At 42.1% G+C, this 27,522-nt stretch overlaps 4 protein-coding genes across 4 annotated transcripts in view; 2 read left to right on the forward strand and 2 right to left on the reverse strand.

Moving 5' to 3' along the window:
* Positions 1 to 533: 533 nt before the first annotated feature.
* LOC142385354 (tetraspanin-9) lies at positions 534 to 8,038 on the forward strand. Its single transcript, XM_075471821.1, has 9 exons — positions 534 to 753; positions 4,748 to 4,789; positions 4,981 to 5,060; positions 5,199 to 5,390; positions 5,517 to 5,591; positions 5,683 to 5,784; positions 5,901 to 6,032; positions 7,407 to 7,490; positions 7,608 to 8,038. The coding sequence occupies exons 3-9, from the start codon at positions 4,998 to 5,000 to the stop codon at positions 7,677 to 7,679; spliced, it is 720 nt and encodes a 239-aa protein (XP_075327936.1). The 5' UTR covers positions 534 to 753; positions 4,748 to 4,789; positions 4,981 to 4,997; the 3' UTR covers positions 7,680 to 8,038.
* A 429-nt stretch (positions 8,039 to 8,467) lies between these two features.
* On the reverse strand, positions 8,468 to 11,949 carry amdhd1 (amidohydrolase domain containing 1). The gene is made up of 9 exons (XM_075472525.1): positions 11,813 to 11,949; positions 10,799 to 10,905; positions 10,529 to 10,593; positions 10,174 to 10,451; positions 9,872 to 10,097; positions 9,437 to 9,561; positions 9,264 to 9,357; positions 9,010 to 9,170; positions 8,468 to 8,608 (listed from the first exon to the last, which is right to left on the reverse strand). Exons 1-9 carry the CDS (start codon positions 11,947 to 11,949, stop codon positions 8,503 to 8,505), a joined length of 1,299 nt encoding a protein of 432 aa, XP_075328640.1. The 3' UTR covers positions 8,468 to 8,502.
* Positions 11,950 to 12,114: 165 nt separating this feature from the next.
* Positions 12,115 to 15,097, reverse strand: snrpf (small nuclear ribonucleoprotein polypeptide F). The gene is made up of 4 exons (XM_075472526.1): positions 14,967 to 15,097; positions 14,338 to 14,463; positions 12,676 to 12,740; positions 12,115 to 12,380 (listed from the first exon to the last, which is right to left on the reverse strand). The coding sequence occupies exons 1-4, from the start codon at positions 14,967 to 14,969 to the stop codon at positions 12,314 to 12,316; spliced, it is 261 nt and encodes an 86-aa protein (XP_075328641.1). The 5' UTR covers positions 14,970 to 15,097; the 3' UTR covers positions 12,115 to 12,313.
* A 6,104-nt stretch (positions 15,098 to 21,201) lies between these two features.
* ntn4 (netrin 4) overlaps positions 21,202 to 27,522 on the forward strand; it is a 30,628-nt gene continuing 24,307 nt past the window's right edge. The window contains exons 1-2 of the mRNA XM_075471822.1: positions 21,202 to 21,649; positions 23,575 to 24,128. Of these exons, the coding sequence (XP_075327937.1) occupies positions 21,604 to 21,649; positions 23,575 to 24,128 (600 nt within the window). The 5' untranslated portion in view covers positions 21,202 to 21,603. The remainder of the gene's footprint in view (positions 21,650 to 23,574; positions 24,129 to 27,522) is intronic.

Below are 27,522 nucleotides of genomic sequence, written 5' to 3' on the forward strand. Positions count from 1 at the left end.
AAAAGTATGCAATTATTTTGGTCACAACAGGATTACTGGTGAGAAGTGCAAGATAGATCTTGTACTTTGGTCAAATCTTAATCTCAAAGACAGCAAGAAGACAGAACAGTCAAACAACTTGTGGATTAAAAAAAAAAACCACAGTATTTTGTTCATAAATGTAGCGTTCAAAAGATATGGTAGAAATACTTATGTTGACTATTGGGTTTAGTTTTTTTCGTTATGAACTTATCCTCACAGTTACAGGAAGGAATTATGAATGATACGTCAGTTTGTAATTGGAGAGTTAAAATAAAGGATTCCATCCCATAATTAATGTTTTTAATTAGGTTAAGCAGGGGGATCCTGGACTGTGGTTCATATGGCTGCAGTACCGCAGTTGGCCACTATGCAGTACTGTCAGTAGACTAAATTTATCCATCCGGGGAAGTGAACGTGGATCGAAAACCATGTTAACTATTTTAATTATGACATTTAATCAGTCTTTCCCCGGCTCAGATCCTTCTCCCCCACCGACAGTCACGCATCCAGCCCAGCTCTGTCCCCCATTTTGCTCCGCCCTTTCCAGAGAAAACATCCTCCTCCTCCTCCGCGCTCCCAGCCGTCGACTGAACTTCAAAGTCAGCGTCGCAGTTTCCAACAATTGGACTTATATCCCAAAACCGACTAATGCTGCACGGGAGAGGTGCAAGGCAAAGTTGCTGCGGGTGAAACGTCATCAGCGAGAAGATGAGCTCCAATTCGTAGCTAACGGTAGGAAAATATTCCCTTTACCCCCCCTCTTCGTCACTTTTCAGACAGCGTGGACATGGAAACAATCACGACCCGAGGCGCAGGAAAGCTATTTCGTTGACTGTTAGCGAATACTGTTGTAATTTGTTATCACAACAGTGTGAAACCCATCTGTTTTTGTTTTTTTTTAAATGGCAGCGGGTCGTTTTTGACCGTTTTCTGCGCAAACTTTTTGTTACGGCGAAAAGCTGAGGTTTCCACATATGACGTCACCCCGGGACCAGAATTCTAATCAGTCTCTAATTAGCGTCTCTGAAAACGTCCATTTTACTGGGATACAAACGCTGTTTTTGAAACGGTTCCAGGCCCTGTATGTTGTCATGAAAAAGTTTCACCAAATTAATTTCGTTTTTATCCTTCAAAAGGGTTAAAAAAAAAAGGTTACACTATCGGTAACCTATTTAATCGAGAAGGCATGTTACACCAGGGTGACCAGATTCCAAAGACTATGTTTGTGTGGGATAATGCACCGAGGTAGTCTAAAATAACTTTAAAAAAATAAAAATAGACATCTCTATTCTGCCTCTTGTTTGTAACATTACTATGCTTTGCCATCTGGTTGATTCAGTAGCACACAACATACTGCAAATAAAAGCTTAACAAATATATATCTTATTTAAATGAAACTTTCCCAAGTTCTCTCACGTAAGAAAACATAGTAAGCATGGAGCTTTCATACTATTTCACAGTGCTACTCAAGTTAACACACCTGACTGTGTACAATTAAACAGAATATAGACAGTCAGAACTAAATTGTTCTTTTAATTGTCTGTGTCCTTTCACGTCCTATTCACCTCAGTGTGAAACGGAAAAATGACTCAGGCAAACTTCACACTAAACTTTACCAGACTTGCCTTGCACTGGTTTCCCCCAGGGGTAGATAGTTTCCCAGTCTTTGTTGTAGCTGCATTTTCTTTTCTTAGTTGTACGAGTCGTGCTTTCCTCCCTTTCCGACCATATCTCGTGCTGATTGCCGGTGTCCTTCTGACCTGATTTGCATTGTTTTTTGTTGGTGGGCGCGCCCTTAACATGAGTCTGAGTTCCAGTTTGATTGACATGATCAGCCCGCCCTGCCCCCTGAAGACAGCCCTCACTGCTTTCTTCACACAGACATTTGATAAATGCCAGATCATAAAACACGCATTTCAAAACTGGAGTCTGACTCTCAATAACAATGCGGGACATTGTCTCAATTTGCGGGACGTGTGAAAAGCGATGAAAATGCATGACTTGAGCGGGACATCTGGTCACCCTATGTTACACATGTACCAAATTCTTACTATTATTGCGTGGAATACAAATTGAGAGAAAAAAGACACACTAACAAATTAGTCACACTTTTCTTTCACGGATTATAGTTTCTGTTCTGGTATCCTTTTCCAGGAAATAAGGTTCCCACCACCACCACTCTTCCCCCTCATTTTGGGGATATTTTACACCCCAAAACTACCCTGAAGGGGAGACGGTAGCTTTGAGATTACCAGGACATTTGAGCAAGGGTGCTTCAAGGTGTTTCAAGGTTCCCCTCATCCAATCTGCTCACACATTAGCTGCATTTGATTTGGTACAGCAGAAAAACAGTTGCATAATAGTGATATCTAATGAAATATGTAATTGGTCCTATTGTGGGGGAATGTCCCTTTTTCTTCCATCTAAAATGATTGGATATTCATGCTTGGACACACTCATACCAGTTCTGAACTAAAAAAAAAAAAGAATCCAAAATGGAGAAAAACTTTCCCCTAAAAGTTCAAATCTTAGTATAAGCAGCCATGATGTTTTTTTCTAGCATCTGCCTACTGAGCACAACTCCACAGCTTTCAACCAAATGCATGCATTTTTTTAAGTGAAACCCCAGCTGAGGACACAGAATGCCTCACACAACACCAGCAGCACAACCAGCTTATACGCTCAGTTCAATCATACGATTCATAACAGAAAGGACGGTTGGATGCCAAACGACAACCATTTACCAAGATACTGGTAAATGGATGAATAAAGTTTCAATTCAGGCTTTAAAGTAGTAAGCAAATGAGTGCTGGCGATTTGATTTTTTTTTTCTTCCCTCTGACATTTTATGTGGCACATCGAGCAAGGGTAAAATTAATTTTGACTGCCTCATGCCTGCAAACATATTTCTCTTCATTTAGGAGAGCAAGGAGTGGACCGTCTGTGAGTGTTCAGAGATGGTGTGGCAGGCTCTAATTTAACACCTCAGGCTGTGGTGTATAAGCGATAATGATATTGCTGCAGTATGCTCAAGCTGCAGTTTGCTTTAAACTGCTGTGAAAGCAGAGCTTACTCGTCTGTCAAAGACACAAAATGGGATAAACCAATAATGATAAAAAAAAAAACGGGAATCTGTGGTGTTCAGAACTGTCACCTTTCTGTCGACGTGCATGGCTTCTCGGTGCCAGGATGTGGGTAGTGCACAGAATTTCAGATTTTCCAAGTTTAGAATTTATGAGAAATAAGGTGCAACCAACACATGGTACAAGATGAGCCATCATCTGTCTCCTTTCACATGGACATAAAACTAATAAAACATTAAAAACCTCAAATGTGGAAACGTTAGACATTTTACTATTTCGTGAAAAATGTTAGCTCATTTTATTTGATGGCAGTAATATGTCTCGTAAAAGTGAGGACAGGACCATGTTTACCACTGTGTAGCGTTCCCTCTTCTTTTAACAGTCTGCAAACATCTGGGAGCTGAGGAGACCAGTTGCTTGATCTTTGGGAGAGGGATTTTGTCCCGTTCTTGTCTGATGTTGGATTCCAGCTGCTCAACGGTCCTGATTCTTGTATTTGTTGTATTTCGCGACGGACCAAATGTTTTCAGTTGGTGAAAGGTCTGGACTCCAGGCAGGTCAGCCCAGCATTCGAACTCTTTTGCTATGAAGCCCATGCTGTTGAAATAGATGCAGTGTGTGGTTCGACATAGTCTTGCTGAAGTATGCATATCCTTCAGCATTGTTGGCACCTTTCCACATGTGCAAGAAGACTGTTTCATTATTTTGAAATTGCTTTGTACTTTATAGATGCAGTTTTTTGCAGATTGCTGAGTTTCTGTCCATATCCACTTCTGAGAGACTCTGCCCCTGTAAGGTGCTCTTTTTATAGACAGTCCTGTTACTGACCTGTTGCCATTGAAGCTAATGAGCTGCAGCTACAAATACCATGGGATCATACAGACAAAAGGCAACCATGAGAAGGCCGTAAGGAAGTCAGCCACAACCAAGAACCTGCAAAGAGTGAGGCAGGTCCTGAAGAGTCCGCTGAATGGGAAAAACAAAGTAAGAGCCATCAACACCCACGCCCTGCCAGTCATCAGATACCATACTGACACATTAATCTGGCCAAAGGAGGAGATGGAAGCCACTGTTATCAAGACAAGACAGCTCCTCACAATGCACGGAGGGCTTCACCCCAAGTCCAGCATCCTGAGATTGTACACTAAGCGGAAGGAGGGAGGTCGGGGACTAGTGAGCGTCCGAGCCACTGTCTCGGATGAAGCAACAAATATCCTGGAATATATCAGGAAGACGGCCGCCAGTGATAAACTGCAAAGTGAGTGTCTCGGGCAGCTGAAAGCCAGGGGAAGCGAGGAGGAAGAGGAGCTATCATGGAAAGATGGGCCTCTGCGCGGCTGATATCGAGAGGTCCCATCAGTGGTTAGAAAAGGCTGGTCTTAAAGACAGTACAGAGGCATTAATCATTTTTTTGTGGCAAGCTGAGTGTTTTATTTGTTGATATGGATTTGAAGACATTACTTTTTGGCTTGGGAAAAATGTATAAACCGACACACTAATAGTTAATCATTCTTCAGTATTTCACTGCTCATAAAATAAGTGCCATTATTAGCCATATTGCCATTAGATTATGTATCACTGGTCCTTTTCAGTGACTGTCTGTATGACTTATTTTTCTGTTCTTGTATGCTTGTGTCTCACAGATAAACCAGCAAAGCTTCTGTGTTCTCCTGCTTGTTGAAGTGGTAAGTTTATCCCATCTTTGTTGTCGTGTGGATTCGGTAAGACTCTGCGATGTGAATTAGGTTTTCCTAAAAGCTTCAACCCTCTTCCCTTTAAATAATGTGATATTCACTCATGGCTTTATCCCTGCACTGTGCTGATGTTTGACTTACTGCAGACATCAGTAACATGATGTTTCAATGTGTTTTTGCAGTTCTTATCTGTTCAACCATGGCCCGCGGGTGCATCTGCTGCGTGAAATACATGCTGTTCCTCTTCAACCTGCTCTTCTGGGTAATCACTGCACACACTCGCAGTCAGAGAACGTTCTCTAGTTGTTACCAGAAATCGGTAGTGAGATTAGCACACTAGCCAAAGGACTTAATTATCATGAAATCAGCAGGAAGTCTGAGTTTCCTGTGTGCGTTTCAGCTGGGCGGCTGTGGATTGTTGGGTGTCGGCGTGTGGCTGTCGGTTTCTCAGGGCAGCTTCGCCACCCTGTCGCCCTCTTTTCCCTCGCTCTCCGCCGCCAACCTCATCATCACCCTCGGCACCGTCATCATGGTGACGGGTTTCCTGGGTTGCCTGGGTGCAATCAAGGAGAACAAGTGCCTGCTGCTGAGCGTGAGTACACTGAAATGCCCTTCCAGGTGTTTTATTTGAGCTCAGTAATGTGGTGTATAGGTTAAATGGGAAAACCGAATGCTACAACACCACTTTTTTTTTTAAGCATTTTTTTTCTTTAAACAGTTCTTCATCGTTCTGTTGATGATCCTTTTGGCTGAACTAATCCTCCTCATCCTCTTCTTTGTCTACACTGACAAGGTAAGACTGCGTTCGTATTTAATGACAGTAACATCTCCTGGTGTCGGTGAGTGTGCCTACATATTAACTCGGTCCATGGCCGTCTGTCCAGGTGAACGAAAATGCCAGACGTGATCTGAAAGAAGGGCTGGTGCTGTACAAGACAGATAACAACGCTGGTTTGAGGAATGCATGGAACACCATACAGGGGGAGGTATGTTACGGACACGTGGCACAAAAGTCCAAAGAAAGTGTGTCGACTGCCTGTTTTATTTATGGCTTAGGCAGTTTATGGTGGAGGCTTTGATCAAGTTAACTCTTTGTCCTCAGTGGAAGTGTTGTGGCGTGATAAACCACAATGACTGGTACACTGCCCTGCATGAGAGCGTGGTTCCTGACAGCTGCTGCCAGCAGGTTTATCAGGGCTGTGGACGCAACACCTCAAACGTCTTCTGGACCCGGGTGAGTCGTGACATTAGAAATCCGATTTGTCTTCTCGTCAACTTAAACCTGTGGGGGAAAAAAACAAAAGTGAATTGAACATGTCAACAGATGGGGTGGCATTATCATGAAGTTAAATTAACTTATTCCACACATACTGCCCTATTTCCACAAATACTTGTGCTACGAACTGACATCAGCGTGATCCTAAAGTATTTAAAGCAACAATAGAGAAGTTTGTGAACCTAACTATGTGCATCCGACTTGCCCTGATGTACACCGAGCCTTGTTATGCACATCGACCTGAAACTGACACGAAGCGCCCGCAGGGCTAAGATAACACCTTTTTTTTTTTTTCATGGTCTTTTGACCTTTTTAGTGGCCTTTTGAAAAATAAATAAACAGGGATTTGTTTTTGTGACTGTGGTGACACATCACACAACGGTAGGGGGAGCCAAAGGGCAAAATAATGCCAAATTCTCAAGCGTTGGTCTAAATCAGGTCTTTAAGTTTGAATCAATGGTTATTTCTGTGACACCTTCTTTGAAGTGACACAAGGCTCCAGTTTTACATCATTTCAGCTAATAAATTTGGATCAGAATGGGTTCTGGTCGAGTTTTAGGGCCGCCTTTTTTTTTTTAATTGGAGTGAATTACCTTCAGTGATGCAGAGATTTTAAAGAAAGTGCAGACCAGTCGTGCAAATAAGATGTTGGACAACCTGCAGATTTTTGGAGAAATGGCAATGAACCTAGATGCCAACTTTTTCTACATTCTCCACAAATATTCTATGTAGTCACTAAGGCATGTTACAACACACTGTTTCACTACACCTTCTGCCTGTTAAGGACGATACATGCACTCCCTCCACAGACTGCAGTTTATTCCGTTGTACTCGTTAAAAATTGGCTCCACATTTCTCCAGCAGGAACGAGCAGCCGGAAGTAACTTTCACAAGACAGTTATTTAAAAGACTCGGGTGTTTCAACAGAAGCGTTCAGGTAGCAACAGTGTAACACAGCAGGCACATACAGGTGGGAGGGGCTGAACAGATGCTCCATGCGGCTCTACGGTAAAAGATGTTGCTATTTTGGACAGTTTATAAAAAAAAGTCTGAATAATTAATACCTCGACAGTTTGACAGGATGTTTCTCCCCCTCTTGCATTCGGTCTTCTTCCCCGCTGGCAGCTTAAACAACGTTTTGCAGTGATGGGCGGGTACCGTGACGTGAAGGCCAGACACCTCGGCTGTTGTTGCATTTGCTTTAGTCAGAATAGTACACATAGCTTCCATAATATCATTAACCTTATGGTTCAGCTAGCTTGTTAATGTACAAGAGAAGCCACAATATGTTGACTTTACTTAACAAAAAAAAAAACAAACTCATGTTTTCAGGGTTGCTACGAGAAGGTGGAGCAGTGGCTGGACGACAACAAACACCTTTTGGGAACCATTGCCATGTGTGTTTTGGTCGTACAGGTGAGCAGAATTTATTTATTTATTTTTTGGGTCCAGTGCTTAAATCCAAACTCAGACACACGCAGAGCTGTTCAGTGAATTCAACGTGGATCTAAAAGACTTGTTTCATTTTTCCAGCTGCTCGGCATGGCTTTCTCCATGACGCTTTACCAACAGATTCACCGAGCAGGAAAGAAGTACGAAGCCTGAGATGGTTCAGAGTGGTTTCAGATGAGCTTAGGTACATAATGAATATATATATATAAACATCAACCTTGTTCTTTTATAGTATAAAAAATAACCCAGTTATCACGCGTGCCACTCAATTTCTTCATCTATGCACTCAGTTATTGTTGTGAATTGCATTTAAAGTAGTTTTTGTATGATTAGTTTTTTTTTTAATTACATAATTAGTCTTTTATGTAAAATTATTTGAGGATGGGTCTCTTAGGAACCAGACTGGAGAGAAAACACTGTTTAGATGATCTGGTTGTTTAAAGCCATGCCTGTGGAAAAGTAAACATTGTGTACTAACATAATGAATAAAGGAACATCTTCAGAAAATGTAAGCTCGGTTTGTTTTCCTGTGTCACTGCTTCCCTTTAAATGTTCCAAAGTTCGATCACCTGAGGAGCAAAAGATGTTAAACACACTAATGGGAGATTATTATAGCTGTCAGCCATTACTTAAGCGATAATACGTTGACTTGAAATGTGGTTTTTACTGGCAGGAGATGACAAACTCTTACAAACATCAGCGAATACAGACACCAAACATGTTATTACTCTGCTAATATTGGTTGTAGAAGAATAAAATTTTTCACCAATTGTCAGTAGCCCTTTTACCCAGAGATCATATGCTAATAAAATGACCACTACCCCTTGAGGGGAGATGGGGCACCTTATTTCGGCGACTGGCTGTTTTCTCCTAATTCCTGAAAATGTGAAAGTACTCCTTTAAAATCTTAGCAGAAGTTAAGCAGCCGTATTTTATGGACTCCACTTATCCGAATCATCGTAGAGTTCTCCCACAGTTACAAGTCCATCGTGTTGTCATTGTCATGGACGACATTGCCTTTGATGACGACGTACCGGATGATCTCCTGATGTCCTCCCAGCTGGTAAATCAGGTGCTCCCATCTGCAGTCAAACACGGAGGACAGCGTGTGTGTCGCATGGAAATGTTTTCATATAAACATACAAATGCATACTATGGGAACCATTTGCTAAAAGTAAAACTTGGTTATATCCACAGATGAATCAGAATTAAAGAGTTCGGATTTGCAGAAACTGAATTTATACCTTTCACAATGATCCCGTAGAAAATACATATTGCTCTGCTTTTGTAGTTGAGATCGTTTTAAAATCAGACAGTTAGCATTGGCCCGACTATTTAGCCATGACCACATCCGGATGTTCCAAAAGATACTCAAATCTCACATCCCGAATAGATCACGTGACCCTCAAATTGTACTCCGGCTGATCAGTGTTCATACAGATTTGTTCCTCTTACATTTAAAGCGGTGTTGAGGTTTATTTACCGAGCGCAGTTGAGGATCAGCAGGTCTCCGTGTTTGTTGACCTCCAGGGACCCGTGTGTGTGCGAGCGTCCGAGAGCGAAGGCGGCGTTGATGGTGGCCGCAGCCAGAGCCTCCGCCATGGACATCCTCATGTTAACACAGGCGAGATGCATGACGATCGGCTGAGGAAGGACACATGAGGGGGACAGAAAGGGCGGCGGTGAGGAAGCGGAAGACAGACGGGTTTACACCCTTTCACCTCCTGCTGTACTCACCATGGAGCAGCAGTAGGCGTTTGGGTTGAAGTCGCTGCCGAGGGCAACGATTACTCCAGCATCTAGCATGTCTCTGGCTCGAGGCTGGGGCAGCCTAAACACACACACACACACATTACGCAACAAGTCACAGCCTTAAGGAGGTGTGTGTGTCAAAGGGTGTGTTACCGTACCGTAGAATGTAAGCTGTAGTCGGCAGGAGAACAGCAGCGGTTTTTGCTTTCGCCATGGCAACAATTCCTTCATCTGTAACCTCCTCCAGATGACTGATGGCCAAGGCTCCTAGCTCTGCTCCCAACTGACACATATACACACTCGGGTTAATATTATTAGTACTCTTGGATCTGCAGTGTTCATATAACCCAGAAAAACAATAATAATAATTTTCTGGTTTCAGCATCCAAAAGTAAACCAAAAACTGTCAATCCCACACTACTCTGTCATGCTACACATGGTTTTGGAGATCTTAAGGTCAAACTACACTCTTCACCAACACCTTCCACTGATTTAAAAATGGTGGACAAGAAGTATTTCAGAGCTGCGCCCTCCTCCTCTTCTACCTCATTTGGTCAGAAAACATTTGATAGGGCTTCAGGAGTGAGTCCCACCTGAGCAGAATTCATGGGATGAAGCTCATCTCCGTGGAAGTTGATGTTGAGGCCCATGTCTTTGCCAGCCTGCAGGATGGCTCGAGTTGAGCCGAGATCAAACACTCCCTGCTCACAAAACACGTCTATGTTGTCGACTCTGAGCCTCCCCGCAGACATCAGTTCCTTAAGCCGAGGCAACTGAACCTGCAGGATGTCTTCTGTGGCTTCTGTGACCGACTTCCCTCTGAGAAAGGAACGGGAGCATTAAGGCTGCAGTAAAGTTTTTTTCTGGATAGAACGCAGAAGGAGATGATGCTCACTTTGGGACTGCGTGGGCTCCACAGTAGGTTGAGGAGATGTTGATGGGCAGAGAGCGTCTGGCCTCCTCGATCACCTCCAGCATCTTGAGCTCAGTCTTCAGCTCCAGCCCGTATCCGCTCTTACACTCCACCAGGGTGGTGCCCGCTCGCTGCATCCTCGCCAACCTGCTGCTCAGGGAGGCCAGAAGATCCGAGGCGGCAGCGGCTCGAGTGTGCTCTACCGTGAAGTGGATGCCTCCACCGGCCCGGTGGACATCCATGTAAGAGGCACCTGCCAGCTGCAGGTGGGAAAATGCATTGAATCAATTAAAATAAGCGGCATAAAAGTCAAAATACCCTCTGTGTGATACTATACCTTCATTGCAAATTCGTGAACTCTGTCTCCAGCCCAGACCGGATGAGTGTGGGCATCAACCAACCCTGAAAAAAACATTTTTAAATGCTTATCAGTGATTTGGAAATAACAGAACTGTAGAGGAAGTCATGGTGGGAACAGAAGAGCAGATTATGATGAAAAGGTCCCGCATTCACGGTCCAAAGAGTCCAAAAATTCAGTAAAAGTCACTCAAGTCACTGCACTCTCACTTGCAAGGACACATGCACACAAACCTCAGTCGATACTCACCAGGCAGGACACACATCCCTGTCGCATCGATGACTTTATCAAAGGAAGACTCCGAATACTGAGCTCTGATAGTTTCTGCCGGACCCACAGCTTTAATAAGCCCATCACTGGATGGAGAAGTTACTTGCGTGAATAAGTCAAGTCTTTTTTTATTGTCAGATGCACAGAACAACAGAGTCGGACTGGGCACTGAAATTCTTAGGACAGGACACCGTACAGCAACTACCATAACAACACATAACATGCCGTAACATGACATAAGTAACCTGACAATAACAATAAATAGGCAATATGGATACTGCAAAATATACATTTTACGCCAATTACTAGAGCTATACTGAACATATAATACACATGAAAGCCTATGCTAATCTAAGACCTATACTAACATAGAAACACAAGATAAAATAAAAATACAATATTGTGCAATATTGCATGTTACAGTGCAAACAGCAGTGGAGGTAGGCAAGTGTAAAGTGTCAAGTGTGAAAGTGATGAGAGTGCATTATAGTCCATTTAGAAGCCTGATGGCCTTAGGATAGAAACTGTTCTGCATTCTGCGGGTGCGAGACCGGATGCTTCTGTACCGCCAACCAGAAGGCAGCATGGTGAACAGTCTGAAGGATGGGTGATGGCACTTTTAGGATCCTGCCAGCTCTACGAACACTAATAGCAGCATTCGCACTAAAACGCTGCAACAGACTCAGAAATGGGTAATTAAAGAAGGAGACTGTGGTTTCCTCTGCAACTTTTACCCACTACTGACAAGAAACCAGCAGAATTAATGAGTCTGGGTTCGGTTAGTGTAGTTAAGCACTACATCCTCATGAGGGCGCCAAAAACATTATAATTGTGTATCTGGGAGCAGCTTGGTCATATTTCCTTTATAACCATGAGTTTTACAACTTATTTATATTTTAAGCATTCACTATTCAGTTATTCTGCTGTTTAAAACCTACTAAATGAATATTTAAAAAGGTAGAAATCTCCTCGCTCCAATGTTGGGGGACTTACCTCCCGATGATAATGCTGCAATTTTCGATCACACAAAGATTTTGCATCCCAGGTTTGGTGAGGAACTTTTCCCCATTGCTGCAGATCAAAACCACCTGTTTGGCATTTTTCACCAGCAGCCTGTAATTTCTGGACATTTTCGAACTCCCTAAAAGCAGCAACTTCAGCTCCGGCTACGTTTTCGACTGGTTTGGAAACCAGGTAAATATTTGTCTAAGGGAGCAGAGTTTAAAGTGCACAGTAAGGCGGTCCTTCTCGCATATATTCAGACATCGCATAGTTAAAACAAAAAAATACAAACATTCTTGTTTAAGGAATGGTACAATATTCACTTTATTGTGTCTGTATCACAACATAAAATTGGATTCGCATACAGTACAAAAAAAAGAAGTCATTTCAAAGTTGCCTGGAAAATAGCCAAAACCCAAAGTGTTTAAATGTTTCACATGGTGAAAACGCACACACAGACACTCCACGACGAGGTACTCCTCTCCATCTTCATCACTCTCTCATTTCTCCATCCTCTTCCTCCTCTTCTACACCCCTGATGTATAAAACGTTGTTGCACCTGTGTGGATGAAACACAAAAGTATTACCACAACTGGCGAGAAAGACAGAAAGAAGCTCTTTTGCGTTCATCATTAACCTCTTTGACACATAAATCATTCACACTGGTAAGTTAAAGCTAGTACGGAATCTTAATTTTTAAGTGAAACGGATTTCTGCTTCATATTTTCACTCGTCCGTTGTGTCACACGAGCTCAGGAGATCATTAAAAAAAAAAAAAAAAAAAAAAAAAAAAAAGAGGCCTCTACTAAAGTTGTTATGCAATAAATATGAAGAGGTGTTTAGAGTTTACATACCTGACGAGCACTTCACCGAGATGGCCTGCCAATGCCCCATCCACAAACTCCTCTGTGTTTGCCAGCTGTGATGAATCATGTAAAATGAAAACATCAACATGTCATAAAGGAAAACACCCGTTTTCACGAGTCAAATACCTGTGAAAATGTTCTCAAGCCTTTGTGTTGTGCTTCTACGCTTTTGTTTCTACATTTAAAATCCCATCGTGATGATAATAAATTGAATTAAAGCGCATTAAAAAAAAAAAGGACGGAGGTCAGATCTTTGCGTCGAGCGTGTAAGGAAGCACAAGATGCATTCAGGGTTTATTGGAAACACCAGAGTTGAAATGAATGCCTTTCTGCAAAAAAATCTGCATTCGTGAGAGTTTGCCGTTTTGGTCGACAACAATCTGGGAAGATAATTATGCCGTTTTGGAAAATGTAGTTCAGCCGTGTTGCATTACACCAACAGACGTATGCGCATATATTTTAACAACACGAACATGTTGCCTCACTCATCTGAGATGCCTCCATCACGAGGTCATTGGTCAGGGGTTCGACTGACGGGACTACGGGGTGTTTGCAGCTGCAAACAGGGGGTCCAAGGCTACATGTGCACCTTTTGGGACCAGTACTGCACCTATGTGGAGTAACCCTCCATGATCCAGGCACCAAAGGTAGACTTAAGTGAAAGTGTCTGCATTCTATTGCGACTTGTACTTATGCAAAATAGCTTGTTAACAAACTCCGTCGCTCGCGTCGACCCGAGCTGAACTAAACATCTACGCAGCATCAGTTTGGGCTTTAATGGCAAAAAGTGAGTCACCGCTTTATTTATCAGTAGAAAAAACGGGAGCATTGTTCTGTGATGGAATGCAGCACAGAAATAGTGTCATGCTGATTATCTGGTTTCCATTGTCGCTGAAGGCCATAACTAAACAAAATCTAAATGTAATGAATCTCAAAACAACTTGCAAATGTGATCGAAAGCAGTAGCTTTGCTGCATGAGCTGTTTCCATTGGCTTATCTAAATGGAGTCTTAGATTAGTTAATACTAAGTTTGTTTTAAACAATTGATTATCATGAAATAACTGGTGGGAACTGATTTCAACCAACAAGCTGACATAATAAGTGATAATTACTTATAGTTTTGAGATCACAGAGCCCCAGGGTGTTTTTTCTGAATAGCAGTTGCTGCCCAGGCAAACCATTTGTGTTTTGCAAACAGTCCAGATCACCGTTTCATGAAGTCTATGTTCAAAAAGCATCCCCACACTTTGAAAAGTTTGTTATGGGGGGGGAGTGTAAACAGTGCAATGTACTGATGTATGATGATTGCCTCTGTTCCTTACTCCCTTGCCAGTTCAGAGACATACCAGCGAAAAAATTAAGCGCAAGCGCCACAGAGGAGGCCAGAAAATAAGCTGTTCGCTGGCTTGACTACGGGTAAAAATTGATCGTCAACTTTTTTTTTTGTCCACAAGTCCTCGGAATATTTTACGATGTGAAGAATCTCAGGTTTAAAAAATATAGAATTCATCAAAATGTAAAGTAGGGAGTTTATGTTTTCTAAATAAATAATGATTCTCTAATAATTCTACGTTTTATCCATACCAGGATGACATCTATTGGGGTTAGCGTATAGAATATGTTGTGGATAAGGCAGAAACTCATCTCACCTGCATGTTCATGTATCCATCCACTGACACCAGGTAGCCCTTGTACTCCATGCCCCACTTCAGTTTCACCATCACAGGCTTTCCTGTCAGGCCGTTCAGGAAAGGCTTTGGGTTCAGAGGTAAACTCTGCAGAATGTGAGAAGACAAGTCAAGAAACAAACTTTTGATAGATAATACACCAGTACATGCTACAGTGCATGTGTTGTTTTCAACATAATAATCAACGGAGTTCTCTGATGTCCCTGTAAACCCGAATATGTTACCGCGAACGAAGGCTGAGATTTTGTTTGAAGACACTTGTGTGCCAGTTAAATTAGATTATTTTACGATGGAGTCTGGTGGAACGTTCTCTTCAAATAAATAAGGCGACATGTAGTCACGAAGAAATTTTAAAAATTGCAAACAAAAGGACCGTTTCAGTCACTAAACATTATAGACGAAACTGCTGACATATCGCATAAAGTGTTTCTGACCTCTTGATTCAGTCAATCGAAGTTATAAATGAGACGCTAACGGGGCTAATGCTAACCGGCTAATAGGCTAAGTAGCTTCCATTTCGCGTTATCAACCAAAATGATCCCATTGAGAGTATAGATAACGAAAAGCTAGTGTTTTGCATGTTTACTCACCATTTTTGTTCTGACTAAATAGCGACGAGAGGTTTTTTAATTAAAAGTTTGGCTGCGTTTCGTCACAATAACGTTTGAGCTTCGCAGAACTGGAAGCACGCTTTAGCGCCGAGAGGAAGTACAACACTTGGACCTCTGACGGGGGCTGCTCGTTATTAAACACCGCCACCTAGCGACCGGAGGCTCCCACTGCAACAAAGGTAATTCATAGTTCCCTTACACTTAAACGTTATTTTCAGTGCACAAAAATATCTGTTTAAAGACGTTTACAGTCTCCAGATTAGTTTTGAAAGGCTCACAGTCAGATCTGCGTTAGATTTGAGTTTAAATTTTGGGCATGATTTTTCGATTCTGGATTCCAAAACTGGTATAATATGCATGTAATTTAAGTCATTTTAACAAGCTGGATGATTTTCTCCACATCTTAAGGGTAATTTTTACCATAGTAAAGAAAATTTAATATTGATAGAGAAACACTGAACACCTCAATGACAACAGCTGTTAAGTAAAATGAGATATTATTCCCTCTTGCGTCATGATAATGTGCTTAAAAAGCAGTGTTTTTAAAATGTCTTATCAAACAAATAACAAATAACATATCAATTTTCCTCCTAAGTGTAAGCAGCATCATTGCCAATGTCTCTATCTGTCCTGGGTTGAACTAAACTGTAGCCTAATTTCTGCCCATTTGATGTAAGCCCTGCAGGATTATTCACTAATTGATAACTTTGACTTGCTTAGGAGAAAAAAGTGAAAAGACTGTCTTATCTGGGTCATGCTTGCTTTCTGTCTGGAGAGTTTTTCGTCTTCAGCCACAAGCAGTCGGCTAAGTTCACATTTTTTTCTGCATTGAAGCGTTCGATTGCTAGCAAAGTATTAAACAAGTTCAAACCTGATACGATGAATAAAACTAACGTCTGACTTCCTACAGCAAAGGTCGCGGTTCAGACAGAAAATTCCTCTGAAATTGCTCTAGAACATTGCATATTTGAAATACTTGTGTTCTGACATCACCGAGCTCATTCACTTTCCCTCGCCTTCTGAGTTTCCTGACAGGTAATTAACCTGTACATCAGTCAGTCATGGTGTCAGTTATGGGATAAAGACTGTGTGTGTGTGTGTGTGTGTGTGTGTGTGTGTGTGTGTGTGTGTGTGTGTGTGTGTGTGTGTGTGTGTGTGTGTATGTGTGTGTGTGTGTATTCAAAGAAGGCCTGAGGGCAGACGGATGGCCAGGGGTCCCGCTGTGCTCCACATTGGAGTCAGAGGGTAATTGACTTGTAAGAGAACCAAAGTGTGAAGAAGTTGTTATCACTGATGAACAAATATGTAAAAAGTGAAAGCTTCACGAGCTGCAAAGTGAAATGAGACACCAAATGACTCGGTAGAGATTTGAAAAAAAACAACAAATATATTGATATTTACTTCAAATGAGCTGCAAAATAATCAGACACAATATGGCTAAAACGAATGCAAAATCACCACAAAGACTTGCTGCAAATAACCAAAAATAGAATCAAAATCTTTAAAAAAAAAGATTAAAGAATTAAAACAAAGACTGTACAAATTCATTCAAACAACTCTAAAATGATCCGAAGCAGAGACAAACAACATAAGAGAACACAAATATATTATAAACTACAAAAAGTACAGTAAAAATTTGGTAAAACAACCGAAGAGAGATTCAAAATAAGAACAAAATGTTAAGAAATGACCTAACTGTGCTGCAAACTAATTAAAATAATCACAAAAGTAGAAAAAGGAGAGACAGAATGACCAAAAAGAGCTTTAAAATGACAAAAAAGCGACCCAACATGACCAAAAATACATCAAAGATACAGAAATGGCCATGGTCAAAATAAAAGGGATCACAAATTGATTAAAAATGACAACAAATAGTTCAAAGGTGTCCATGAAGAAAAAAAACCCCAAAAAAACCCAAAGAGATAGAAATTGACGAAACCACTGCAAAGACACAAAAAAGTTGGCACAAAGAGATACAAAATTATCCCAAAAGGTAGAAATACAGACAAAAACTAGTGCTTTAAGCCAGAGGTCTTCAACAGGGGGTCCGCGGAGGTACTGCAGGGGGGTCGCGAAATCTTTGGTTGATTAGACGATTTTTAACATTTTATTTTATTTTTTTCCAGTTTTTTCTCACAAATTGTGTGCAAACGTGTGCCATCCACAGATGGTTTGAGGATTCATTCACCTTGCACATGTTTAAAATAAAACCATGAATATATTAACCTGTGTATTATTTGAATAGCTTAGTATTGAATGTACAATAACAGAGTAGCTATGTTTATACACGGCACTAGGCCCCGTTAAATATAAAACACAATTGTATGCCATATAAGTAGTAGGGGGGTCCCTGCTCCAACTCTCCATCAGTTTGGGGGTCCCTGGCCTGAAAAACGTTGAAGACCCCTGCTTTAAGCATTTGGGAGCTCTGGGCTTTGTCCTGGAGTGTGTCGTTGTATCTTCTGCCTATAACTATTCACAGCAAACTGCCACTATTTCTTTTAAATCACTTCACTTTAGTATATTTAAAGTTATTTGTTTGGCATTGCGGCCCTTGTTTGTCACACTGCAGCCTTTGACTTGTCATTTGGAGGAAGTCGGCTTTGTTGAAAGAGGCCGGGAGACCTTTCCAGTCTGTTGCCTGAGAGCCTTTTTGAAGCCTGCAGAGGAGAGTCGAGTGGACCTGTGGAATGGATGAACTAGCCTCATAAACCCAACCGACCGTCTGCAAAAGCAGTTTTAGGTTGGTAAAGTTCATCTACTCATTACTTTGGTTTATGACCTGAAAAAACAGAAGACTCTCCCATCAGCCTCGGCTGTAGGTCTGATTTAGTGTCAATTAGCTCAATTGAGCTCAGTGACCCCGTGACACACTGAACTTTCTGTGGGCTACCACTCTCGAGTCTGTTCACTGTGAAGCTGCAGCCAGCAGGATGTTTGCCTAGTTTAGTGTAAAGACTGGAAACATGATTTAGAAGAGCTTAAATCCCTGAGAAAGAACAAAGTTGTCTCGTTCGCTGAGAGCGGGCCCACTAACTGAACCAGGAACTAAGTGAACAGGTGAGATAGTTTAACTTGGCTCAGTGCTTATTGGATACGGGTCAGATGCACAAAAAAGCAGGTCATGGTCCAATTACAAAGCAGACAGAGAAGCCAAAGCCGTGCTGTGATCAACAGAGCAAAATGGGCCCGAGTGGAAGGAACATTTTTCCAACATCTGCTGACTACAGTTTTTTGTATCGCAATGGAGCCACTGGGGGGGTGGGGGGGGGGTGGGGGTGGGGGTGGGGGGGGGGGGGGGGGTGGGGGTGGGGGGGGGCTCTAAAGCCTGATCAGACACAGAAGTCAAATTAAATCTGGTTTTACAGCATGGCACAACTTGCATGACTTCACAAAATGCTTCATCCCTCTCCAGCCTTCTTCCTATGGGCTACTGAGCAGCCATTATTGAGAGCAGACGCCGATGTGCAAAGCAGGGCTGGAATAAAAGAGCTTGAAGTTTACTGGCTTGCATATTTCACTAATTTTGTGTTGACATCGACAATGTCGTCCACAATGGCTCTGGCCCTGTTCATTCGAGCAACCAATCGATGCACTTCGAAGCTCAAGCAGCATCACTTTGTGGAATAATTAGTCCAAAATGTGGATATGAGCGCTCATTTACAAATGAGCTTTTCATTTAGCTCCATGTGTTTGGGACATGGAATCAGTGGAGGAAAGGAAAAAGTACATACAGTAGGTGTGCTTATTTCCAGTTTATACCTCTTGACTACCACATTTACTGAACCAAAGGCAGTCATTCACCACTCACACCTATGATGGTTGATCCTTCTGGATCAGTAATAATCAGTTTTACATTATTCCAACATCCGTTCTTTGATTTAAACAGACGTGGAAAAGCATTTACTCTCTGTGCTTTCTTAGATTTTTATTTACTTTACAGCAGTCGGTCATAAGGTTGGAACCACCTGTCTCATTACATATGTGCTCCCCTCGTTTTAACCAAAACGCCTCTGACCTTATGAGTCATGGATTCCACAGGACCTCTGGAGCTATGCTGTGGTACAGCAGATCCTTCCAGGCCTGTAAAATGGAGCGGGAGTGCCCCGATGAATCACCAGATCCCACAAATGCTTGAGTGGGTTGAGATCTGGGGAATTTGGAGGCCAAGTCTAAACTTTGAACTCTTTGTCATCCTCAAACCATTTCTGAAAGGCAGGATATCACCCTGGCAGAGGATGCTGTTGAGGTGCACAGGGTTTGTAATAATTTAGAGATTGGAAGGTATGTTTTGAAATAAAATAGACAGCAGTTACACAGCTCTGTGTCTTCTGACATACTTTCATCACGGGACCAGAGAAGATACTCACATCCCAAAGACCTGTCATTTTGGAGGTGCTCCAACCCAGTTTTCTAATCAAACTCCTTAGATAAGTAACAGTCTCTGAAACGGCAATATATATGAGTTAGGAGATATGCCACTCATTCAGGTCTGAAAGCCAGTAAGAAAAAACGGGTTTTAAGCTAAATTTAACAATGGGTCTCTTGAGAACAGCCGTTCCTGTAATTCAGACTTTTAAATTGCATGAAAACATGTTGGTCTGACTGATATCTTAGAAAAACTAACACATCCAAATGACCAGAAAGTATCAGAAGGACAAAGAGACAAAGAAGAAGAAGAAGAAGAAGAAGAAGAAGAAGAAGAAGAAGAAGAAGAAGAAGAAGAAGCAGCAACAGGTACTAACAGCAAACATCACAAGCGATAGTGTGCATCTCATGCACAGAGTTGTAAAACTGTCTGTGTCTTGACATGGTACCAATTTGCCACCAACCTATTGGTTGTTCTGATCTGTGACATAATAGGTCGACCATAAAGAGCCCAATACTAACAGCCTGTCATAAGAGAGTCTGACATACCTCTTTTAATAAATCTGTTCCCCCTCTGAGCTTGTAAACAGGAATACAGACAGTCGTCCAATTAAAGCTAAGTGTTGTCCTTTACTAAGCTTCTATATTCACAGTCTCAAGGCACTTCGTAGAGTCCAATTTAAGCCAATTCTAATCCAATTCATTGAAATTTTCTTGAACATATTTGTTCTTCTGTTAAAGCTCAACATATTCTATCCAAAATCTCTATTTCTAAAAAAAAGGAATATCTACATATTCATTATTATTTTGTAGTATGTAATTAGATTAATATAATCAATTCAGTTGAGTTATATCTTATAAATCCCCAAAGTTTCTGCAGTATGAAATACAATTGAAGATATGCTGTTTTCAAATCCACAAGTAAATAAGAAAACAAAAAACAGCTATCAATACATGTATTTAAATTAGTCACTATGTTAATATTCAAAACACACAGTTCCATTGATATTTTCGGTATGTCAAACTAATGGTTTTCTTTCAAACTGAATTCATGAGCTGATCATTTCAGCTGAAGCTGCCATGCATGTGTGGCGGGAGACAATGGGGGCCCCCACGGGCCTTTCAGAACCTCGATCCGGCCGTGGAGCCATCATTTCCATGCTCAAACTAGAATGTTCCTTTAAAGCTGCAGTCTGCAACTCTTTTTCAAGCATAATGCCTGGAACTGTCCGGGGATTCTGAAAGTAGTACATTAAATACCCCAATACAAAAAAAAAAAAGAGTTCTCTAGGTCCCCTATATGTCCCGCTAGGTCCCTCCAAAGCCAGCAGGTTTGTTTACAAAATTGCAGACCGGACCGGTAAAAGGTAACCAATCAGGTTACGAGCTGGGCTCTGCTGCCTGTCAATCACCGATTGTGCACGCGCGATACAAGGTAGGCTCGTCCCCACGCTTATTTATCTGGACTATTGAACTTCATTACGGGCTTGTCTACTTACTGTGTCTTCCATGATCGCAAATGACAGGTGAGTTGATGAATGAGGAGCCGTGTACACGAATCACGTAGACGTGCACGAGTTCTCATGTGTTTTGAAGGGGCGGGACAGGAAGTTGAATAACTTTTTATTTTTCGGTTAAAAAATAAGCATTTCTTGCATTTTGCGACTACGGAGGTCACCGTTTTCAACTTCAAGCGTTCTGATAGATCATGTAAACTCTTAAAATGCCAAAAATTAGGACTTTACGTATGACAACAACAAATCCTGCAGACTGCAGCTTTAAGTCGAGGGAAAAATGCTTAGAGGGGCGGAGCGGCCGCGCAGCTCTGTCACTACACATCCACCCAGTGTCTCTGCGCTCCTTAGAAATAGATGTGCAAGCGGCGGACTCACACTGCAGGGAAATGAAACAGGCTGCAGGTCCCGGAGCTGCAGACGAACTGGGCAGAGCCGTTTACTTCCCCTCCACTCCGGCTGCTCCTTTCCTCTCTCAGCGGGACATCACACACCGTCCCGGATCATGTTGTTCTCTCATACGACTGGGCTCTTACCGTCTCATTGGATCGCTGCTGAGTGAAAGAGAAAGTCCACACTGGATCTGAACCCGACGCACTTGTCTGTCTTTTTTTGTTTTTACTTTGCCACAGTCGATGAGACCTTTGAATACTTGATTTCTGGATAAACCTCTGCGGATTTTCCTGCGCAGTTTTCCTCCCGCATATTTTGGATTATTGCTGAGGCGAGGAGATATGCTGATTTTATTTGTGATCGGTCTGGCCGTGCTGTCAGATGCAGGTTAGTGCGATTATTATCAGGGGGTATTGACGCTGGCGCAACAAGGTCTCAGAGACAAGTGCGGCAACACAGAACTCGCAGGTTTTGTATTTGAAAATGTAGGCAACCTTTATAAATCTAACACAAACCGCTCCTCCTTCATCCAAGTCTACACCCTTTTATTATATGGACAGAGTGAACACAAAGATGAGCTTTAAAGGTTTTCCATTTTACACGTCCCCCCCTTTAGAAAATATTCCTCGTTGCAAAAGTTCAATCATTCATCCAGTGAAGTTTATATGAGTTAGTGTTTCAGATCTTCTACGTGAAAAAAAAACTAAAACTAAGCCGCGCGTTTAAGATAATAAATCCACAGTTGGAACGTGACACTGTGGCCCTGGAGGGGGTCGCAAAGCGTCTAGAAGGCGTCTGAGTGCTGCTCATCCTCTCTGAGCTGCCAAACTTTATCTGTGTCAGAGTCCACGCTGGCTGCAGTCTGTGGCAGGCAGGTGCACAAAGCCTCTATTATCCTTTTTGCATAACATTTCCGATCGAGGTAAATCACTTGACTTGTGCACACACACACAGTGAGTCACGCTCATTCTCAGCTCGCCTGCACATTCTTAGACCATAACTCAGTTTCAGGTGAGCCTCGTCATTCACCTCTGAACAGTGACTGTTTCGTAACATTTTTTTTAGTTATTTTTTAATTTGATGGCAGCAACACGTCTCATAAAAGTTGGGACAGGACCGTGTTTACCACTGTGTAGCATCAAGAGTCTGTTAACAACAGTCTGTAAACATCTGGTAACTGAGGAGGCCAGTTGCTGGATCTTTTGGAGAGGAATAATGTCCCATTCTTGTCTGATGTCAAATTCTAGTTGCTCAACAGTCTTGGATCTTCTTTCTCATATTGTGTATTTCATGATGCTCCAAAAGTTTTCAGCAAGAGAAAGGTCTGTACTGCAGGCAGGTCAGTCCATCTCCCAGACTCTTCTACTACAGCCATGCTGTTGTAATAGATGCAGTATGTGGTTTAGCATTGTCTTGCTGAAATATGCAAGGCCTTCCCTGTAAAAACACAAAATCTTGATGGGAGCATATGTTGCTCTAAAACCTGTATATGTCTTTCCACATTGATGATACCATTCCAGATGTGCGAGTTGCCCGATAGAGCTTTAACCTCTGGCATGGTGAACTGTGTTCACAGAAAGGGATTTTTTAAAGTGTTCTCATCTGGTCATTTCCATGACAGAATCTGTTGTTATTGCAGTGAGGCCCTGAAGATCAAAGGCACCCAATATTAATCTTTCAGTGTCCTTTGTGCAAAGTGATGTCTCCCAATTCTCTGAATCTTTTGATGATTTTATGTACTGTAAATGACAGAATATTCAGAGTGTTTGCAGTTTTGCTTTAAGGAACGTTATTTTGAAATTGCTTCACAATTTGTGGGCGCAGGTTTTTTTTTTTTTTTTAGATTGCTGCTTCTCTGTCCATCTTTTGTCCTGAGAGACTCTGTCTCTCTAAGGTGCTCTTTTTACATCCAATCATACTATTGACCTGTTGCCAATCATCCCATTTGGTTTCAACACATTCCTCCAGTTGTTTCTTTTTAGTAGCACTTCAGTCTTTTGTTACACCTGTCCCAACTGCATTCTGTTTAGATTTTACATTCATACATACACGGCCAACTTTTTTTAGGAATTGGGGTTCCATTTGTAAAGTTTCACAATCTCTGAAACATGTTTGTTCTTTTTAACGTCATTTAGACAAGACTATTCTTTAAGCTGAAATTGCATTTCACTCAAATGAATCTTACCTGTGTGACTATAAACTACCTCAGATGAGTCTTATCTGACCTCGTAAGTTAAGTGTCTCTGGAACGTTCCGTCACTACAACCCAACTGGATGTGTTAAGTGTTTTTTCTCTTCATCTACTCTTTCAGGTCTGTCAGTGGAGATCTTTCGAGCAGGAGTGGCCCCCCGCTGTGAGAGCCGGGCCTGCAACCCACGCATGGGTAACTTAGCCCTGGGTCGCCGGGTCCTGACGCAGACTGTCTGTGGCAACAACGGCACCGAGTTCTACTGCTCCTACTCCGACCCCAACGTCAACTTGGCTTGCAGTACTGCCAAGTGTGCCAAATGCAACGCCGGCCTGCCTCTCCTGTCCCATCTGGCCGGGGCCATGTCCGACTCCTCATTCCGCCACCCGAACACCTGGTGGCAGTCGGCGGAGGGAGTGCAGTCTGAGACGGTGCAGCTGGACCTGGAGAGCGAGTTCTACTTCACACACCTCATCATAGTGTTTCGCTCACCGAGGCCTGCTGCCATGACCCTGGAGCGCTCGCAAGACTTTGGGCGAACGTGGAAAATGCTGCAGTACTACGCCAGCAACTGTAGCTCCGTCTTTGGGCTGGAGGAAGGAAAGGCGGGTGGAGGCCGGGATGGAGCCACCTGCACCTCCAAGTACTCAGGTTCTTACCCCTGCAGCCGAGGAGAGGTGAGATGAAGCTTTTTGTATTGACTTTTTATCACATTATGGCAGTGACGTTAATCTCAGAGGGCTGTAGAGTCTGTTTGATCTGCAACACTCTGTTCACGGCGACAATCGCCTGTGAGTGCATTTGCATTTGCTCTTTAGAAGCTTTTGTTATTATTTGTGGAGGCGACTCAGGTTTCAGATTGTATCTGCACACAGGAAGTTATTTGTGCTCTTACAGGACATTGTGCAACAGACAAAGGCTGGTACACTTGCTCAGCACAAGAGGTAGCCTTCAGTCACGTGGATTTTCAGTCTTTGGGCTTGTTGATCAAAATAGCATTATGCTACCTGGCGTATCAGCACATTAGCAGAAAATTTCCTAAACATTTGGGGAACTAAAAACTTCTTCTCGTGTTTTCTTAAGTTACATTGTGCTCTTTACACAAAAGTCCTACTAGTTGGGTTTAGATATTTCTGAATATAACAAAAAGAAAACTTAAAATGTTGCACGCAGGTTGACATTTTTATGTAAAGTTTGATTAGTCAAGACTGAAGATATAACTCCTTGTAGTTGTGGAGATGTGGGGTATACAAAAGTTCAATAAAACGACTGAAAATACAGGTTGCACCACCTTATTTAAGTTCTCAGTTAACTGGCCTTGGTGCTGGGAACCGTTGATGAATAAGGCTGTAAAATGTCAATCACGACATCAACCAAATAGGAATATTCTCCAGCATTTCCTAAAGGTCCTCGCATTACAGAAAATGTTCAAAGAACATAAGATGAACCAACACATGCAACGAAAAACCAAAGTTTACAAAGTAGCGCCCCGTGTGGGACTCTTTTATTTAATACCCCGTTACCCAGTCTCAATCCAGTGCAGCCCTCTTGTGTAAATAAGCTAACGAAATACAGCAGCTATAAAATAAGGCACAGAACTATTGACATTTGCATGATTTTACATTTTTATAGGCGCCCTAGTATAGTACTTATGTGAAGCCACAATTAGAAAGCGTCACAAGTTTAATTCGGTCTCCAAATCACATGCAGGTAACAGCGATCAGTAAACAAGAGGTAAACGTAGGTACGAGATAAACTGGCTGTAACACCAAACCGTTATACTTACTTTTTTTCATGAACGCACATCGTCACAAGGAAAAATTATTCTAAAGTCTCAAAGTGTGCAACACACTCAAACTAGAAGGTTACAGTATTGTAACTATAAGCTGTTTGCCAACCGCTTCTGAAAAAGAAGTAAAAGAAGAAGAAAAAGGCGTAAAAGAGGCTAGAAGAAGTTGAACAGCCACGTTGTTTTTCTCATACCGTGCATTGCTGTAGCACCTCTTGCCACCTTCTCCCTGCCCCGTTTCAGCTCCTGTTTCTTTAAGCACCCCCACCTGAAATGCCCAGTCTGCTCTGATTGGTCAAACTGTGAGGCAGATGCTTGGCGATGGCTTGAGGCTGTGCCAAACACCAGGCAGGCTTTATGAAAATGTGTTTGATGCTCATAATAACTCCCTTTGCTGTGGACTTAGGGCTTTTGTAACATGCAAACTGGAAAGGGAAAAACCCAAAAAGCATACCATGACCCCTCTCAGAGAAACCTCATGAAAGTAGGAGAAGTAGATGTCTGCGTATAGATATGTTGTTGGAGGTGTTTTGGTTGATTTTTGAAGCATTTTTGTCTCTCAGTCCAGGGTGGCCGCGGGTCCTTAAAAAGTCTTAAATAGTCGTAAATCAGTTTTCCTGAAAATAAGACCTTAAAAAGTATTAAATTGTTTTAAATTCAGATTGCATGGGTCTTAAATATTTGTGTATTTTTCTTTTTGCTCTAAAGGAACAGTATTTATTTTTTTTTTAAATATATTTACTTGATTTTATAAGCATTTGTTCATGGGACTTAAATGTTCTGAAAATATTGTAATAAATTTAATTTAGGACAGTGATGACATTTTTGTGATCTTTTCTTATGACACACATTTAGCCGATGTTCTTAAACTCAACCGTCATTTGTCATTTTACCATACTGTCAGTGTGTTTACTTGGTATTTCCATCGTACGTTTGGTCTTAAATTTCATTTAGAAGTGGTATTAAAAGGTCTTAAAAAGTCTTAAATTTAACTTGTTTATACCTGTATACACCCTGTCAGTCACATTTGAGTGGGCATGTGTCTTGTTAAAATTGATCAGACTGTTGCACTGAACAGGAAATGTTGTCCCAGATGTCTGTTATTAGGAATCTTATTATTTTGGATATTCTGGCCTGTTCCCTTAGAGACAAAATCATTAAACTTAAGCCAGTGAATTCCCAGACTGTTTCCAGTGCAACATTTGAAACACACACTGCATCGCAACTCCCACTTCCCTCTTCCAGCACTCAGTCTTCTCTAGAAGCAGTTTTGATGATCAGATATGTATCAGGTGTTGAATTTCCACCTCGCTCAGCGAGCAGGTCAACGCAGGTGGAAAGGAGGGCAGATCCACACCTGCATTGAAACGCTGGAGGCGTGACAGCGCTTCCTGTTCCCTGTGCATCTTTTTCTCCCTCTGTAGATGAAGTGCTAATGCTGTCATATTTTACATGGAGTGTTTGACAGGTAATTCGTGCCACAAAACAACTGATCTTACAATGGCGCCTCCCCATCATTAACCCCCTTACTGGAACTAAGTCAGGGCGTTCTACAGTAAGTCACGCAACATGCGAGCAGCATAGTTAGCACACTGAATGAATTGAAAGCAGAGCCAGGTGGGGAAAGTTGTGCGAGTGCGTGATTGAGTGTTTAATAGGCGTATTTTGACTGTAGCAGGAGAGGGCTCCCTGAGGTCCATTGATGTTTAATTGAATCGGTGTGTGTCGAGAGCTGCGCTACAGATGTGTGTGGAGGAACACGTCGGTCGTGGTGCTGCTCTGGGAGCCCTGCAGTGCTCCCATATGTAATGTGTGTTCACACCCTACTACCACCACTACAAAGTACTAGTACTGCTACTGCTCTGACAATCATGTTGGACTTATTTTGCATTTCTCTGCTTGTTTGTGAGTAAATAAGCTACCACCTCTTTTTGTGGACGGAGGCATAAAAATAGCATTTTGTTTTTCTTCTTCTCCTCTATGACTTCACATTCTAAGCATGAACCACCTGCGCAGGAAGCGTAACCTTCGGTTTCTCACCCCTCAGCGGATGACCCTGAGGTTAACAGAAGTCCGACCACACTTTGACAGACAAGATGTTCAGTCCCGCCACTCAGCCGTTCACGCTTTCTCTGCCTCTGTGATTATACCTCACCTATAATGACAGTTTAACAGCTTGTGCCCAGGACAAAGCTTTATACTGCGCAGTAGAGCTGAAAAGATTAATCGATTTATTCCAGCCACAAAAGAGGTTTTGTAATTTGTTTCTTTTGTTTATTAGC

The sequence above is a fragment of the Odontesthes bonariensis genome, chromosome 8 (genome assembly GCF_027942865.1).
Source record: "Odontesthes bonariensis isolate fOdoBon6 chromosome 8, fOdoBon6.hap1, whole genome shotgun sequence".
In the NCBI taxonomy this organism is placed as follows: domain Eukaryota; kingdom Metazoa; phylum Chordata; class Actinopteri; order Atheriniformes; family Atherinopsidae; genus Odontesthes; species Odontesthes bonariensis.